The sequence below is a fragment of the Rhea pennata genome, chromosome 3 (assembly GCF_028389875.1).
Source record: "Rhea pennata isolate bPtePen1 chromosome 3, bPtePen1.pri, whole genome shotgun sequence".
Taxonomy (NCBI): Eukaryota; Metazoa; Chordata; class Aves; order Rheiformes; family Rheidae; genus Rhea; species Rhea pennata.
In genome coordinates this window covers 13,340,726-13,353,846 of record NC_084665.1, presented here as the reverse complement: position 1 = coordinate 13,353,846, position 13,121 = coordinate 13,340,726, and the positions used below count along the sequence as shown (strand labels likewise).

Sequence of the window (13,121 nt, the reverse complement as noted above, 5' to 3'; positions counted from 1 at the left end):
GAAGTTCTGTCCGTTTCTTTGTGCTCAATTGCCAGAACATTATTTGTGTTTTCTTCTCCTACAGTGTCTAGCAGAAGGAGGTGATCTGAATTCCTTTGAATTTAAATCACTAACAGATTCATTAAATGACATTAAGAATTCAATAGATTCCTCAAATATCAGGTATTAATTTTTGAATAATTAATTCTTAATTGCATATTTCATGCCAGCAAGCAATTCTTACTAAACTTTAGGGATGGACATTGATTATAATTAAGGGTCTTATCCCATAACTTTTATTTATAGGAACGGTCCCATTTAAAAGGGGTTATCTTAAAGGGAGTTTGAAAGGGAGTTTTCTGTTTGATCCTATCAACAAAGTTAACCTGCTATTAAAAAAAAAAAAAAAACACTAAATTGGTACAGCAACAGCTAGATTCTTCCTTACTCTTCTGTCTTTTACCTTACACTTAAACACGTAATAAGTTATCTTTAGAATATTTTCAGATTTGAATATCTGAAAGAGAGCTATCTTTTTTTTTCTGCTAGTAAAGGTATTATAAATTTCTTTAAACCATAGAACAGTACAGCTTCTGTATTCTTTTTAGCGGTGTTATTCAACCTCTTGTCTGTAGACATCAAAAGCTGGTATATGAACCAATTAGAGCTTCTGACCACTATGTTTATCAATACTTTAAACTGCCATATTTGTGCCAGATCAAAAGTCCATCTAGTCTAATATCCTTTCGTTGAGAGTAATCAAAATCAGATGCCTAAGGAGGCATTACAAAAATATCAAGACTGTAATGATACTTTGAGTAAACTGCAGCTCCAACAATCTGTGAACAGGAATTTTTTATAATATATAGCTGCTAAAATGACATAATTTTAAGATCTTATCTAAATGCTAAGTACTTTACTTACACTCTCCATACTCTTACTGATACCTGATTAATGGGAGGCCACAGACATATTTGGGGTTTTTCCGAAGATACTAGAGTAGCTTCCTGATTTAAAAAAGGTTGAGAAATGCTGTTTTGTAGCACTTTTTTGTTTTTACCAAAATTAATATAAAACCCAAACAGTAGTGAAACTTCTCTATAATCAACATTGCAAAAAGCAAGGTTGATAAAGACTGCTAAAAAGGAGATCATCTATTTTACTGTACTTATTTTGAGGATTTTAGCATCTCTTCACAATATATTTATTTTATTAATTGATTATGTAAAAGTCTGCTTTAAAACAGACAAGTCAATGATTTTGTACAGCTATTGGGACAAATACTATTTGCATATTTGTCTTTATCAAGTTTTATTAGTATAATCCTTCCAAATTTTTACATTGATTATGTTCATACTTAGACTTAAAAACAGCTTTCACTGTAGAAGTATTCAGCAGTGACTCTTAAATATGGGTTTTTAACTTTTTTTCTTTTTTTTTTCCTTCTCTTCCCCACCCCCCATAGCTGTTTTCAGAATAATGTTGAGATCCATGTTGCACATATTCAGAGTGGTCTGAGCCAGATGGGAAATCTACATGCCTTTGCAGCTAACAACACCAACAGAGACTGAAAACTTTATTTCAAGTATACAGCAAGCAATTCTGGAAAGTCCTCTTCCTTTATGTAGGCTTTGCCAAATATCCTAACTGCCAGAAGATAAGGGAAAAGAAGATCTCTCGGAAAGGACCCTTTTAAAATATATTATATCTTCTTCTTAAGAAAACCAGCATTACTGGCCAGCATTACATTAGATTTTTCCATTTGTTATTCACATACAGTAGTTTTGCTAACTGATAATCTCTTAGTAACTGCATTTAGTATAATAAACTTGAAAACATGCTTTCATATAATTTGAACTTAATTTTTAAAAGTTCAGATTAATTCTGCCGACTTCTTGTAGTGGGCTCTCCTGGTATGTTGGAAATGACGAAGAGGAAATAGCTCAGATCGGGAGCCGTATGGCAGGCCTTTGTTCTTTAAAGCTCCAGTTCTGTAGGTATCCGAGAGTCGCCATTTCAGCCTTCAGGTAGGGTGGTGACAACACAGGCTGAGCCATCCTGACTCTTTAGTCAGCAGCGGCAGAAGCAGCAGCAGCAGGATACGGACAGCGAACAGATGTTGTAAACTCGAGGGTGCTGGGCAGGTCTATCGATCAGTCAATACCTTGTTGGACCTTCTAATTTATCATAACTTACATAAGGAGTCTAATGAAGGAATATAAAAATGTAACTGGTAACTTTCCAGGAACAGATTGGTCATGGCTTTTTCCCTTCACACAGGGCAAAAATGCTTTAGTTGGCATTTTATATAAATGACTGGTTAAACATATTGTTTTTCCAAATCTTTGTTTGTTTTGCACAACTTTTAAATTAGATAGCTGATTATCCAACAATAGCCACATATATAAATATGAAGATTTTTATAATTAAAGATAACTAGTGAGGTAGACTGCAAAAATGAAAAGTGGAAACCCCGCCTAGGAGTACGTTTTGGAATGTTAATCTTGTAAAAAGTGTGTATTGGTTTGTTTAAATAGTCTTGTAAAGCTTCTGTGTAATGAATTGTTTCCAGAATTTTCAGAGATAGCTGTAGAGATGTTTTTGATTCCTTTAGATGCCTCATTAAATGAGGTCTTTTATATGTTAATGTATAAAGAATATGTAAACAGGATTATTTTCAATTTTAAAATTTTGTATAGTTTAAAGATGCTTCTGTATTCTGTGTTGGTATTGTGCCACTGCAAAACTTTAGTGCAGAGTTTATATTTAGCTAAACTTGTTCTGTTAATTAAGAAATGCATAAATCTTTTATTCTCAATGAAATTTGTAACTGAATAAATTGACCTATGAGAGTTGATATATTTCACAAAAATGCAGACTTTTTTGCAGATGGTTTTAGGTCATTTTTTAAGAGAAGTTAATTTAATTCCTGAAAATGAAGTGTTATGGCCTGGAAGACAAGGTGAGTAGCAGTTTTAAAAGGCATTTGGAAAATTTACAAGGGATATTAGAAAATAATATTTAACACTAATCTTGCAGAGTCAGCCATGGAAATTCACCAGTTGTAACTTAATAGAACATTTTAGTGGTCCCTGCAATTCCTCTTGTGATAATTACTCATTATTTTGTGATGTTACCGTCTGATTGGCACGTTGGTTTGACAGTGTAACGAAGGTGATCTACAGCTAACTGGAAGAAGAAACAGCCCCCTTGCTGTGTGTGTACACCCCTGCGCTTGTGATCTGGTGCTTCTAAAACTGGCGCCAGTGTCCCAGCCTGGGGAGCTGTGCTGCTGAAAAAACAATTCTCCTTTTGAGTCTGCTTTGCTGCCTGCGTAGCTCGCTGAACTCGCTCGCCCAGTGAGATAGGCTGCGATGCCAACATGAAACAAATAGCCACAGTGACCTTTTGTGGCAGCAGCTGCCTGGCTTGCTGCAGGGACCTTTATACTCCCTTTTGGCTTTGTCAAAACTCTGCTTTTATACTCGGAAGTTAAGTATACACGAGGATGCTTTTCTGGACTAGGACTTCCTGACACCAGGCATCAGGCAGCGAAGGAGGCTGACTTTGTCCTCCTGATAGCAGGGATCCTGAACTGCAGGAGGGAGATGGTTGTGGGTACCACTACCAATACTGGTATCAGCTGGTATTTAGCAAAGAGGATTTAGGAACCTGTTTTTCATGACAAATATGACTCTTGCTCTGAACACAGAATATATTACAATAAGCACAACACTCCAGCCTGATTCCTTAGGCGTAATGGTTTCTACATACGGATACTTAAATGTGCTCTTTCCAAATATTCTTTGTGATGATGTGTTTTTAATCATTGCAGGATAATGTAATAGGAAGATGCACAACTTGTGATCAAAGTATTAATGTACTTTCATGAGACATTTGGCCAATGCATGTAGGTAATGCCTCCCTCCATCCCTCCCTCCCACCTACCTACTTACATGCCTTTTTTCTGTAAGAGATTATACGTTTCACCGTGATCACTGCTATGTTGGGTCAGAGCTAATGTAGTTGAGTTCTGATGAAATACAATAACAAATATTACTGTTTCTGCAGAATGTGGTCTGACTGTGGCAGGAATCTCAAGGGCTCATTAGTGTAACTTCAGTTTGCAGGAATGGAACAAGTTAGTTCAGTTTCTTACAGTCAGTCAGTAAACTCGAACTCATCCCCCACCCCCAGGAAACGATTGTCTCATCTTTTGTGTCCTCCTGTAAGTACTTTTCTTCTGGCAATCTTCGTGACCCCCTAAGGGCAAATCTTCTTAGGCACCTATTTGGGACAAACAGAGGTGTTTTGGTTTGGGAAGCAGGGGGATTGGTTGGGGGGGCTTTTTTGCTTTACAGTTTTCTCAAAACAGCCGTCTTTGGAGAAGTACGTCTTACTCAACCATCCTCCACTGCTGCTTAGCCTTGCAAGCTTGCAGTTCAAGCATGGCTCAGCTGCTCCAGGTCTTGCAAGCACAGGTATGTTATGGGTGACACTGAAAGATTTTTGTACTGGTTTTTGCTTACTCTATCAGGTATGGTTTCCTTTATAGGCTACTTTGCCCAGCTTTGCACCTGTCACTTTTCTGTTAAAGCATCCAACATATCAGAGCCCCATGATATTCAGCAGCTCTTTCCTAAGTGGAGTCCTACAGCTCACTCTACAGGGCATTGCAGCCTGGTAAGCAGAGAAAGTTGGCCTTACCGTTGAAATCGGCATACGCTAATATATCATTCTTTTGTAAATTGATGAATTATAAATAGAGGCTTCTATTATTACTAAATGTAATGTTCTCGGAGCTCTGTTTAAATCCAGAACCATTTAGCCTAGTACTGATCCCACAAACGGCTCCAGCGCAGCCCCTGCACTTCAAACGCTGGAAAGCCGGAGAGCCCTTACGGTGTTCCCAAAACACCCGTGGTTTAATCTAGCCAGAGGGGCAGAGGCGAGGTTTGCAGCGTTCGTACCCTCTCCTTCAGCCCTGAGGGCCCGGGCCCACGCCGCAGCTGCCCCGGGCAGGCTCGGAGGTGCTACAGCTCCCGCTCACAGCTCCCCTCCGTACTCGCTGCCCCGTGTCGTCCGCGCTAATAAACCCTTTCCCAGGCATATACACACGCAACTCACGCCTCGAGGCAGGGCAGAGTAGAGCGAAAACATAAAAGTTTTATTTCTTTTCCCCTCTTCACGACCCCGGACAGACCATTCTACTTCTCTAAGACCAACCCCCCCCCCCCCCCCAAAAAAAAAAAAAAAAAAAAAGGGGGGGTGGGGGAAAAAAAGCGAATCCAGTTAGGTTAAACATAACACGAAACCTGCTCACGGCGAACTTCAAACGCGCGGTAAAAAGCTGCCATGGAGCCGACCCGTATCTTTCTTAAATAAATAGGTGAGGGCAGTCACTGGAGGATAAAGTGCAGCAGTGGCGCGGCCGGGGCCGCGGCCGCTCAGAGGGCGCCGACCGCGCTCTCCTCCCACCCGGCGCCGCGCTCGCAGTAGCCGCTCGCGTCCTCGGCGTCCGGCGCGGGCGGGTAGCGCTGCGCGCAGGCGGCCCCGCGCCGCGGCTGCGCCGGCCCCGGCCCCGCGGCCGCGGCGCCCTCCCAGGCGGCGCCGCCGGGCGGCAGCGGCGGCCACTCGCAGGCGCCCGAGGCCGCCGCCGCCCGGCGGAGGAGCCGCGCCGCGCCGCAGGGCGCGCAGCCGGGCGGCGGCGCGTAGCCGGGCGGCGGCGCGCCGGGGCCGGGGCCGGGCCGGGCCGGGCCGCGCTGGCGGCGGGACTTGGCGCGGCGGTTCTGGAACCAGACCTGGGGGAGAGGGAGCGCGGCGGGAGCGGCGGCGGCGCGGGGGCCGGCGCGGCCCGGCGCGGCGCGGCGCGGCGCGGGCGGCCGCGGCCCCTCACCTGGATGCGGGACTCGGGGATGCGGGTGGCGTCGGCGAGGCGCTCGCGCAGGCGGATGTCGGGGTACATGGTGTCCCGGAAGACCAGCTCCAGCGCCTCCAGCTGCGCCGCCGTGAAGCTGGTCCGCTTGCGCCGCTGCGAGGCGGCGGCGGCCCCGGGCGCCCCCGCGGGCGGCTCCGCGGCCCGGGCGGCCGGCGGCGGGCAGCGCCGCTCTGCGCCCGGGCAGGGAGGGGGCGGCCGTGAGGCGACGCCGGGGCCGCCCCGGGGCCGCCCCCGTCCCGTCCCGTCCCGTCCCGTCCCGTCCCTCCCACCTACCTACCTGCGGGGAAGGCGGGCGGCGGCTCCCCGAAGCGCAGCGCGGCCATGGCCGGGGCGAGCCGGGCCCGCGCCGCGCCGCGCCGCCCCTTATAGCCGGGCCGGGGGGCGGCGGGAGGGGGTGGGGGGTCCGCGGCAGGGGGGCCGAGCCCTGCTCCCGAGCCCTCGATTCGCGAAGCCGCGTTTGGGGGCGACGCTCCCGCGGCGGCCGCGTGTTTCCCAGCTCGCCGCGGCGAGGGACGGGGTCCGCGGCGCCTGGCCCCACGCAGGCCGCAAGCGCGGCCCGGGCGTTCGCACTCCGCCGCCGCCACCGCCCCGTCGCGCCCCGGTGGGAAGCGATGCCCGGCCGGAGGGGGCCCGAGGCCTCGCTCCTGCCGGGAGACGGTTCTGGAGACGGTTCGCCCTCGCCTCGCTTCACAGGGGCTCGCCCTGCGGAAAGCCGCTCCGCGCGGCAGGGGTCCGCGCGGGAAGCGCCCCGTGCCCCTGCGCTTCGGTTAGCCGCCTCCCGCGGCCGCTCCGGCCTCGGGGGCTGCGGGTGGCGGCCGCAAACGGGAGCGTTTCGCTCCCGCGAGCAGCGCGGTGGAAGGGCGGCGGCGGCGGCGCGGGAGGCGAGCAGCCCGCGGCGGCGCTGGCCCCCCTCGAGCTCGGGCTCGGCGCTGCTGGCACCACGAGGGAATCGAGCCACGTCGCGTTTGTAGGATGTAATTTACAGCAAATAACGTTTGCTGGAAAATGTACGCGAAGACTCCTTTGGCGTGCGGTGCAGAGCAAAGATTGACGTTCTCTGGCTTTTCGGTGAATTTAATCTTGCTTTGAATCATGCCCGTATAGGGACGTCAATTTTAGTTTGGTAGGATTTGCCTCAGGCTCGACTTTGGCGGTGGATTAAGCAAACGAAAAAAAGAAAACGCTTCTTTCAGAAGAAGGGCCTGGACACGTGCGTTTGCTTCGGCAGCGGCAGCGCAGGCCCAGGTGGCGCCTGCCAGCACGGGCGCCCTCGGCTCCCGTCCTCGCGTCGTCCCTTAGCGGAGGGGGCTGCTCGGTCGCGCGTGGGTCCACGAGGGCACCGCTGAGGCAGGGCCGAATCCGTGGGGCAGCCGCCCGCCCGGGAAGGGGTCGTGGGAGGGGGCGTCGGGGGACTCTGGTCGAAGAGGGCGATGGAGAACTTGTTGCCACTGCTCTTACTAACCCCCCCCCCCCAGGCACGGGCTGGCCCCGGCTGTGCCATCGGGAGAGACGAGGCGTTTTGTGGAGGAGAGGAATGAAGGGATCCGGCATTTTGTGGAGGAGAGGAATGAGGGGATCCCGTGGGGGGCTGCCAGTGCCTGAATCAGGCGCTGAGGTAGCTGAGGGCAAGGCTGGGGCAGGCTGACCGGTAGCCTGGTGGTTTCCAGCCTCAGACTTCCCATTAAGACAGCTATTTTATCAATGTATATTGCATACGTCCTCAGGAAAGAGCAAGTACTGGGAGCTAATAGACCTATTCCCAACTCATACGTCTGGAAATGGGCTTGCTCTTTGATCTCTGAGCACTGCTTTTGTAGGCAGTCGCTGCTGTGACTTTCTCAGGGCCGAAAGACTTCTCCGTTCCCTCCTTCCCTTGCACTTCATAGTATCAGAGGTGTTTCAGTAACTATCTCGTAGCAGCAACTAATGTGCTTCCCCGATGGGAAAATGACTGGAGACATTTCCCTGGCCCGAAGCCTTTCATTAGGAGACATAGATAGGATATTTATAGACCATAAAAAGAAGGAAACTCAACTTTATTGCAGTAGAAAAAAGATAATTTTGTTTGTAATAGCGCTTGCAACGTGAGCGTTTGGCTGCTGGTTCTGCGGTACTTGATAGGAAGTCCGTGATCTGCAGTTCTACAGAACCGCATACCTGTGTGTCGTGACTGAATCAGGGCAACGGGCAAACTCACCCGTGTCCTTAACACGGCCCAGTATTGCAAACACAGACTCCGGGGTGTGCGGTTCGTGCTCGGCCACGGAATTACCTGTTCGCGGACGGCTGAGTTTCTCGTAGGCGGTCACGCAGCTACTCGTGAGCGGCCGGCGCAGCGGAGCGGTTACACGCCTTTGGTGCAGGCCGCTGTTTGCTTTCGCTCGCCGTGTCCCAGTTTCTTTTCCTGCTCTGTCTGACCAGTATCAGCGCTTCGCCGTATCGTGGTGAGAAGACCTCATACCGACCATATGTGCTGGGCACCAAAGCACAGTAATTTTGAGGCGAGAGCAGGACCCAGGAATCCTGTTGCCCAGCCCTGGTGCTCAAAGCAGTAAGTACGAATTCTGCTGCTCTGTAGGATGCTGGTGGCTGCCCTTACGTATTGGCTTGGTTTGAAAGGGATTTAAGTCTGAAGAGAAGCGAGAGGGACTTAGTGCTCTAAACACAACAGTGAGCTGTTGCCCCAGATCAGAGCGGGAGGCTTTCACCGCCTCCGAGGCAAGCCGGACGGCGCGGGAGGCAGCTCTTTGTATCTTCTGCCAGGTTTCTCCCCTTCTGATGCTGGCACACCTCACCACAGCTCCTGCAGAGTCGTGTCCCACCAACGTGCTAAAAGCGATGCCTGCGAGGTATCGCGGTGTGCCTCCTGCGGGGAGACGGAGCCCTGTGTCCGGATTCAGCTGCGTTTCCGCTCCCCGACGAGGAGTTTTGCATCCAGCTGTGCCCCCTTAGTCCGACGAGGGTGTTCCCAGTGCCGTGTAGGTGCCAGCGTCCACACAGAATTATTCTAGGTAAGGGCTGGAAGCATTTAGGAAGTCATTCAGACCTTTGCTGCCCCCCCCCCCCCAGTTTTACATATTTGCTTTATTTTTCGTCCTGTTGAGGTAGGAAGGGGGGAGTTTTTACTTCTTGAGATGCAGAAGCTGTGGCACAAGTTCGGAAGCAGCTTGCTTTTTGAAGCTGGGGTGGTGAAAACTGAGACAGCTGTCTCGAAGGGAAAAGCACGAGTAGTGTTTACTACCTTTTGTAGGTGACAATGATTGCGGTGCGTTTTGGAGGCTGATCGCGCTGCTCTTCGCTGTTTATCGAGAGAGGAGCTTCCTATACGCGTCGGTCAGCGCTGGGCTGCTGCACTGCGCTGGCTGTGCTGAGGGAACTGCCGCGGTAGGAAGTGCACCGGTGTCTGCGTGAAAACACCGTTTTAAGCTTCAGGCGGAGGACGTGCTGCCACGTCACCGCTGACCACCGCAAGCATTCGGCATGAGACGACAAGCTCTGAAACCCGGAGGTTTTGGAGGGGAAGGGGCTTCGGAGAGGCGCGCTCCAGTCACTGCCTGCTGCTTTGGAGCTTTTGCGTGTCAAGCTGTTGAGGTTCTCCGCAGCTGCTGAGGCCACAAGCTCATCTGTTAAAGAGCAAAGGAAGATCCTGCCGTCCTTGACTTTAGGAGGTGGAGCTTGGCAGCAGCGTGACATTTAGTCACATCTGCACTGCAAAACGCGTGCACCCCTTGGATAACTACACCCACGAGCAGTTTTGCTGTTGAATCTTAGAGGGGGTGATTTCACCGTGCGGTGGGTAGGTAACCCCTGGTAAAGCCCTTCCTGTGCTTGAGCTCTTCTAGCTTATCCCGTCACTTTGTGTCTGCTAGCGTTCTGCATGGAGGTTGCTCTTGCACAGTACTTGTTTGGTCCAGCAAAAATTACAAAGTGTTTTCTGGGTGTGCTCTCTTTATACTGAACGCTCTGGTGTCTAAAAATAGCATTGAACTTTTTAGTAGAGCAAGTTTAGGTCTCTTTCCTCTGCCTGACTACTTTCACTAAGCTTGCAGAGGCTTGTTATCTTGGAGATCTCAATTTGTATATCACTTTTAATTGAAATTTGCCAGCAGGTTCAAAAGCTCACATTAGGATACTGGCAGGCAAAGGAACAGCAGTCACACGAGCCTGGTTTGATTTTCCTTAAGAGAAAGTTTAAAAAAGCCCGACAAAAATGCTTTTTCCTGTTAAGACCTTGCCTAAGTCTAAGCTAGATTGAAGAAATGATGCCTGTACAACTAATATTAGTTCTCACAAATAAATATTGTGGACCAGAGACATTTTTATGGTCACATAGCTACATTTGCTCTACAACTTTTTCTGACATGAAAATGCCTTATAATTTCCAGCTTCTATAGAGTGGCCCTAATAGCAAAAATCATTAATGCACACTAGCCTTTGGTTTTAGAGCGTTTTTCTTTCTGTCTAAGAGGCAATCTTTAGAATGAATGCTTAATTTCCCTTTGATTGCCTCTAGTTACTGAGTAACTCCTCTAACAATACTCTTCATAACCTCCAAATGCTTTTAGAGGTTTATCTGGTCTTCCCAGAGCACATACACACAGATCTATATATTGAGGCACATCCAGGCTCCTAGGCAGAGTCCTGACTCCTGAGATCTCACAGTAATGTCATGTTTACAATTTAAAGTTGTCATTTATTTGTGTTTTTAGCTCTCATGGCTACAGCAAGGAAGAGCTTGAGAAGTGCATATTGTCCTCACTTTGATATAGGGTGCAGGTGTCCTGTGGTATGTTCTTGAGCGATCTGAGTCACCTGCCCATCTTGGGTGTTGAGCTGCATCCCTGGAAGCTTCTCCTCACCAGGTCCCCACTGCACGCCCGAGGCTCTTCAAAGGACCCTGCGCCTAATCCTCCACTCCCGGGGCAGTACCAGAGCAGATCCCGGCCGCCCCGAAGACAGGGGCCAGCAGTGTAAAGAAAAGAGTTAAGGTTTCCTGGTCAGCCAGGGAACTGGTTTGGGTGCAGGCAGCTCCTTCTGTCTCTCAGCAGGGTGGACGATGAATCCATGTGCTTTGGGCTCAGCCATTCCCACCACACATGTCGAGGGGTGGGAGGGACGATCGGTAAGGTGACTTAATCTGTATGAGAAGTGCTGCTGGGTGGGAATACCGGCATGATGTTCACAACTCTTTCTCTGGTCCCTTTGTGTTGAACTGGACAAAATGAAGACTTCTGTGCCTCAGCTTCACGATCTGTGAAATTGAAACGTTGATATTTGTGTCCCTGACCGTCAGGCCCTCATTCCCTGTGGGACAGGGAGAGAGAGAGGTTACCACAAGGTCCGAAGGGCAACTCTGAGCCTTGCGTGGGGCAATACCACGGCTGTCCCAGTTGACAGTAGGTGCCTAGGTGCTGTCCCTGCCAGTGTGACCTGTGGTGTGGCGGTCACACCATCCTGCCTGGTCACCTGTGTCCAAGGGATTGCACCAAAACCCTTTTAGGGCTTTGGTACCTGCACTAAAAAGTACGCAATGGATGCTGTCACATCTGAGAGCTGGAGCAACGATGGCAGAGGCTGCTGACGCCAGCTACCCACGCAGGACGCTGATCGTATTGCCCAGTACAGCTGCAGGGCCACTAGCGATTTCAGATCACAAAGTACAGATCTACTCTTGCCGAACAGCCCTGTGCACAGCTCTTCTGTGGGGTTAACATAAATACGGCAAGTGTTTGTGTCCTTTCTGAAAGAAGACTCAGTTTTGCTTGCCTAGGATTTGGTTATTTCTATATATGTGTAATATATTTTTTCTCTGAAAATTGAACTGCTGTCTCTCCTCTGTTTTTAGCAACAAGGAACAAATAGTATCTTGTGACTTGAGCCTTGTGCTTAGGAGGGGGATGTGACTTGGTAGAGCAAGACATTTCCGGAGAGGTGTGAGACGTGACTTCAGGATCTCCTGGCCTGTTCGTGTATTCTGTTCCAAAGAGTTGATAAGAGCTTTAGATACACAGAAAGCCTGGAAGAAAGTAGCGGTGGGGGGGACGCATAAGAGTCTAACAGATGCTCATGAAAAGATCAAAGGGCTGCATTTGCTAGGTCTCAACAGGAACAGATCTGGGGTGAGATGTCCGGGTTCAGACGGGACCCAGACATAGCACAGGGGCAAGAGCAGTGTGTGTCTGATTGCTGCCTCCCTTCCTTCAGAGAGAGGAAGATCAAGGATCGGGGAGTGGAGGGAGATAAGAGCAAATGGTGTAGGTGAGGTGAGGAAGAGGGAAAGCAAGGGGCAGTAGGTAGGAAGCTCTCTGGAGGTAGGAGAGGTTTGTCTGAAGGGGACAGGATATTTAGAGTTGAATTTAGATGCTTAAACCTTAGCCTGCCTTTGAGTTTTGAGATATACTGGGAATGGCAGGATATGCATGACAGACGGTCACTTTTGCTTCTGAAATGAGTGAGTAGTCTTAGAGTCATTTCTGCAGCAGCAAACCTTAGGCTCAAACAATTCCTTGCTGCAATCTGTTTTCTCTGTGCTCACCTGTCCGGTCTCATGATCCTATGAGAGAACTTGAAGTATTTATTTCGTATGAGTTCATCATGTTGCTATGCTTAATCATGTGCTCTGAATGAAGTCTGTAGAACAATCCTACCCCATGCTTAGAGATGATTTTCATCAAAGGAGGATTTTATAATACTTTTTCCAGGTGGTTGTATATACAAAATAACTGGGCTAGCTGAACTCCCAATAGTTTCATTAATTCTTTGCGTGGGCAAAGGAGGCAACTCTGTCTTTGCAGATGAATTAAAAAAAAGAAGAAGAAGAAGAAGAAGAAAGGAAGATAAGAACAGAAAAGCTAAGGAAAGAGAAATGTCCTTCTTACCTCCTTTTTTTTTACAGCACCTACTTAAATGGAGCCAGCCCACCAGGGTGCAGCTTGCAATTTGGGGCTGGTGGGGAAGGGCAAGATGGTATGGCATGTACCAGAGAGGCCACGTCCTGTTTATGTAGCACTATTGAAAGAAAAAAAACATCCCCTGCCTGCTTTTTAAGACTGTGGCCTTAGGAAGCGGTGTTAAGGAATTGTTTTCTACCATTTCTTGGCAGACTGGGGTTTTGAGGTCATACAGTAACATGCTGTAAAAGCAGCACTGCTCAGCCGTCTGCTGAGGCTCCTTCATGGAGCAGCAGATGCAGTAGTTTCTCCTG

The 13,121-nt window shown here is 49.2% G+C and overlaps 2 protein-coding genes across 5 annotated transcripts in view; one reads left to right on the top strand and one right to left on the bottom strand.

Annotated features, from left to right (window-relative positions):
• The window catches only part of LIN9 (lin-9 DREAM MuvB core complex component), a 37,669-nt gene extending 34,957 nt beyond the window's left edge, over window positions 1-2,712 (top strand). For 3 of the 4 annotated variants that reach the window (XM_062571609.1, XM_062571607.1, XM_062571610.1), the window contains 2 exons: window positions 65-162; window positions 1,445-2,712. In XM_062571609.1, the coding sequence (XP_062427593.1) occupies window positions 65-162; window positions 1,445-1,550 (204 nt within the window). In that variant the 3' untranslated portion in view covers window positions 1,551-2,712. The remainder of the gene's footprint in view (window positions 1-64; window positions 163-1,444) is intronic. The other variant, XM_062571608.1, reaches the window with a different exon arrangement.
• A 2,936-nt stretch (window positions 2,713-5,648) lies between these two features.
• MIXL1 (Mix paired-like homeobox) lies at window positions 5,649-6,240 on the bottom strand (the record flags this gene model as incomplete). Its single annotated transcript, XM_062571611.1, is given in 3 exon segments — window positions 5,649-5,780; window positions 5,876-6,049; window positions 6,100-6,240. Coding segments are annotated over 3 exon segments (447 nt in total), but the record flags the coding sequence as incomplete, so codon positions are not given.
• Between the last annotated feature and the right edge of the window lie 6,881 nt (window positions 6,241-13,121).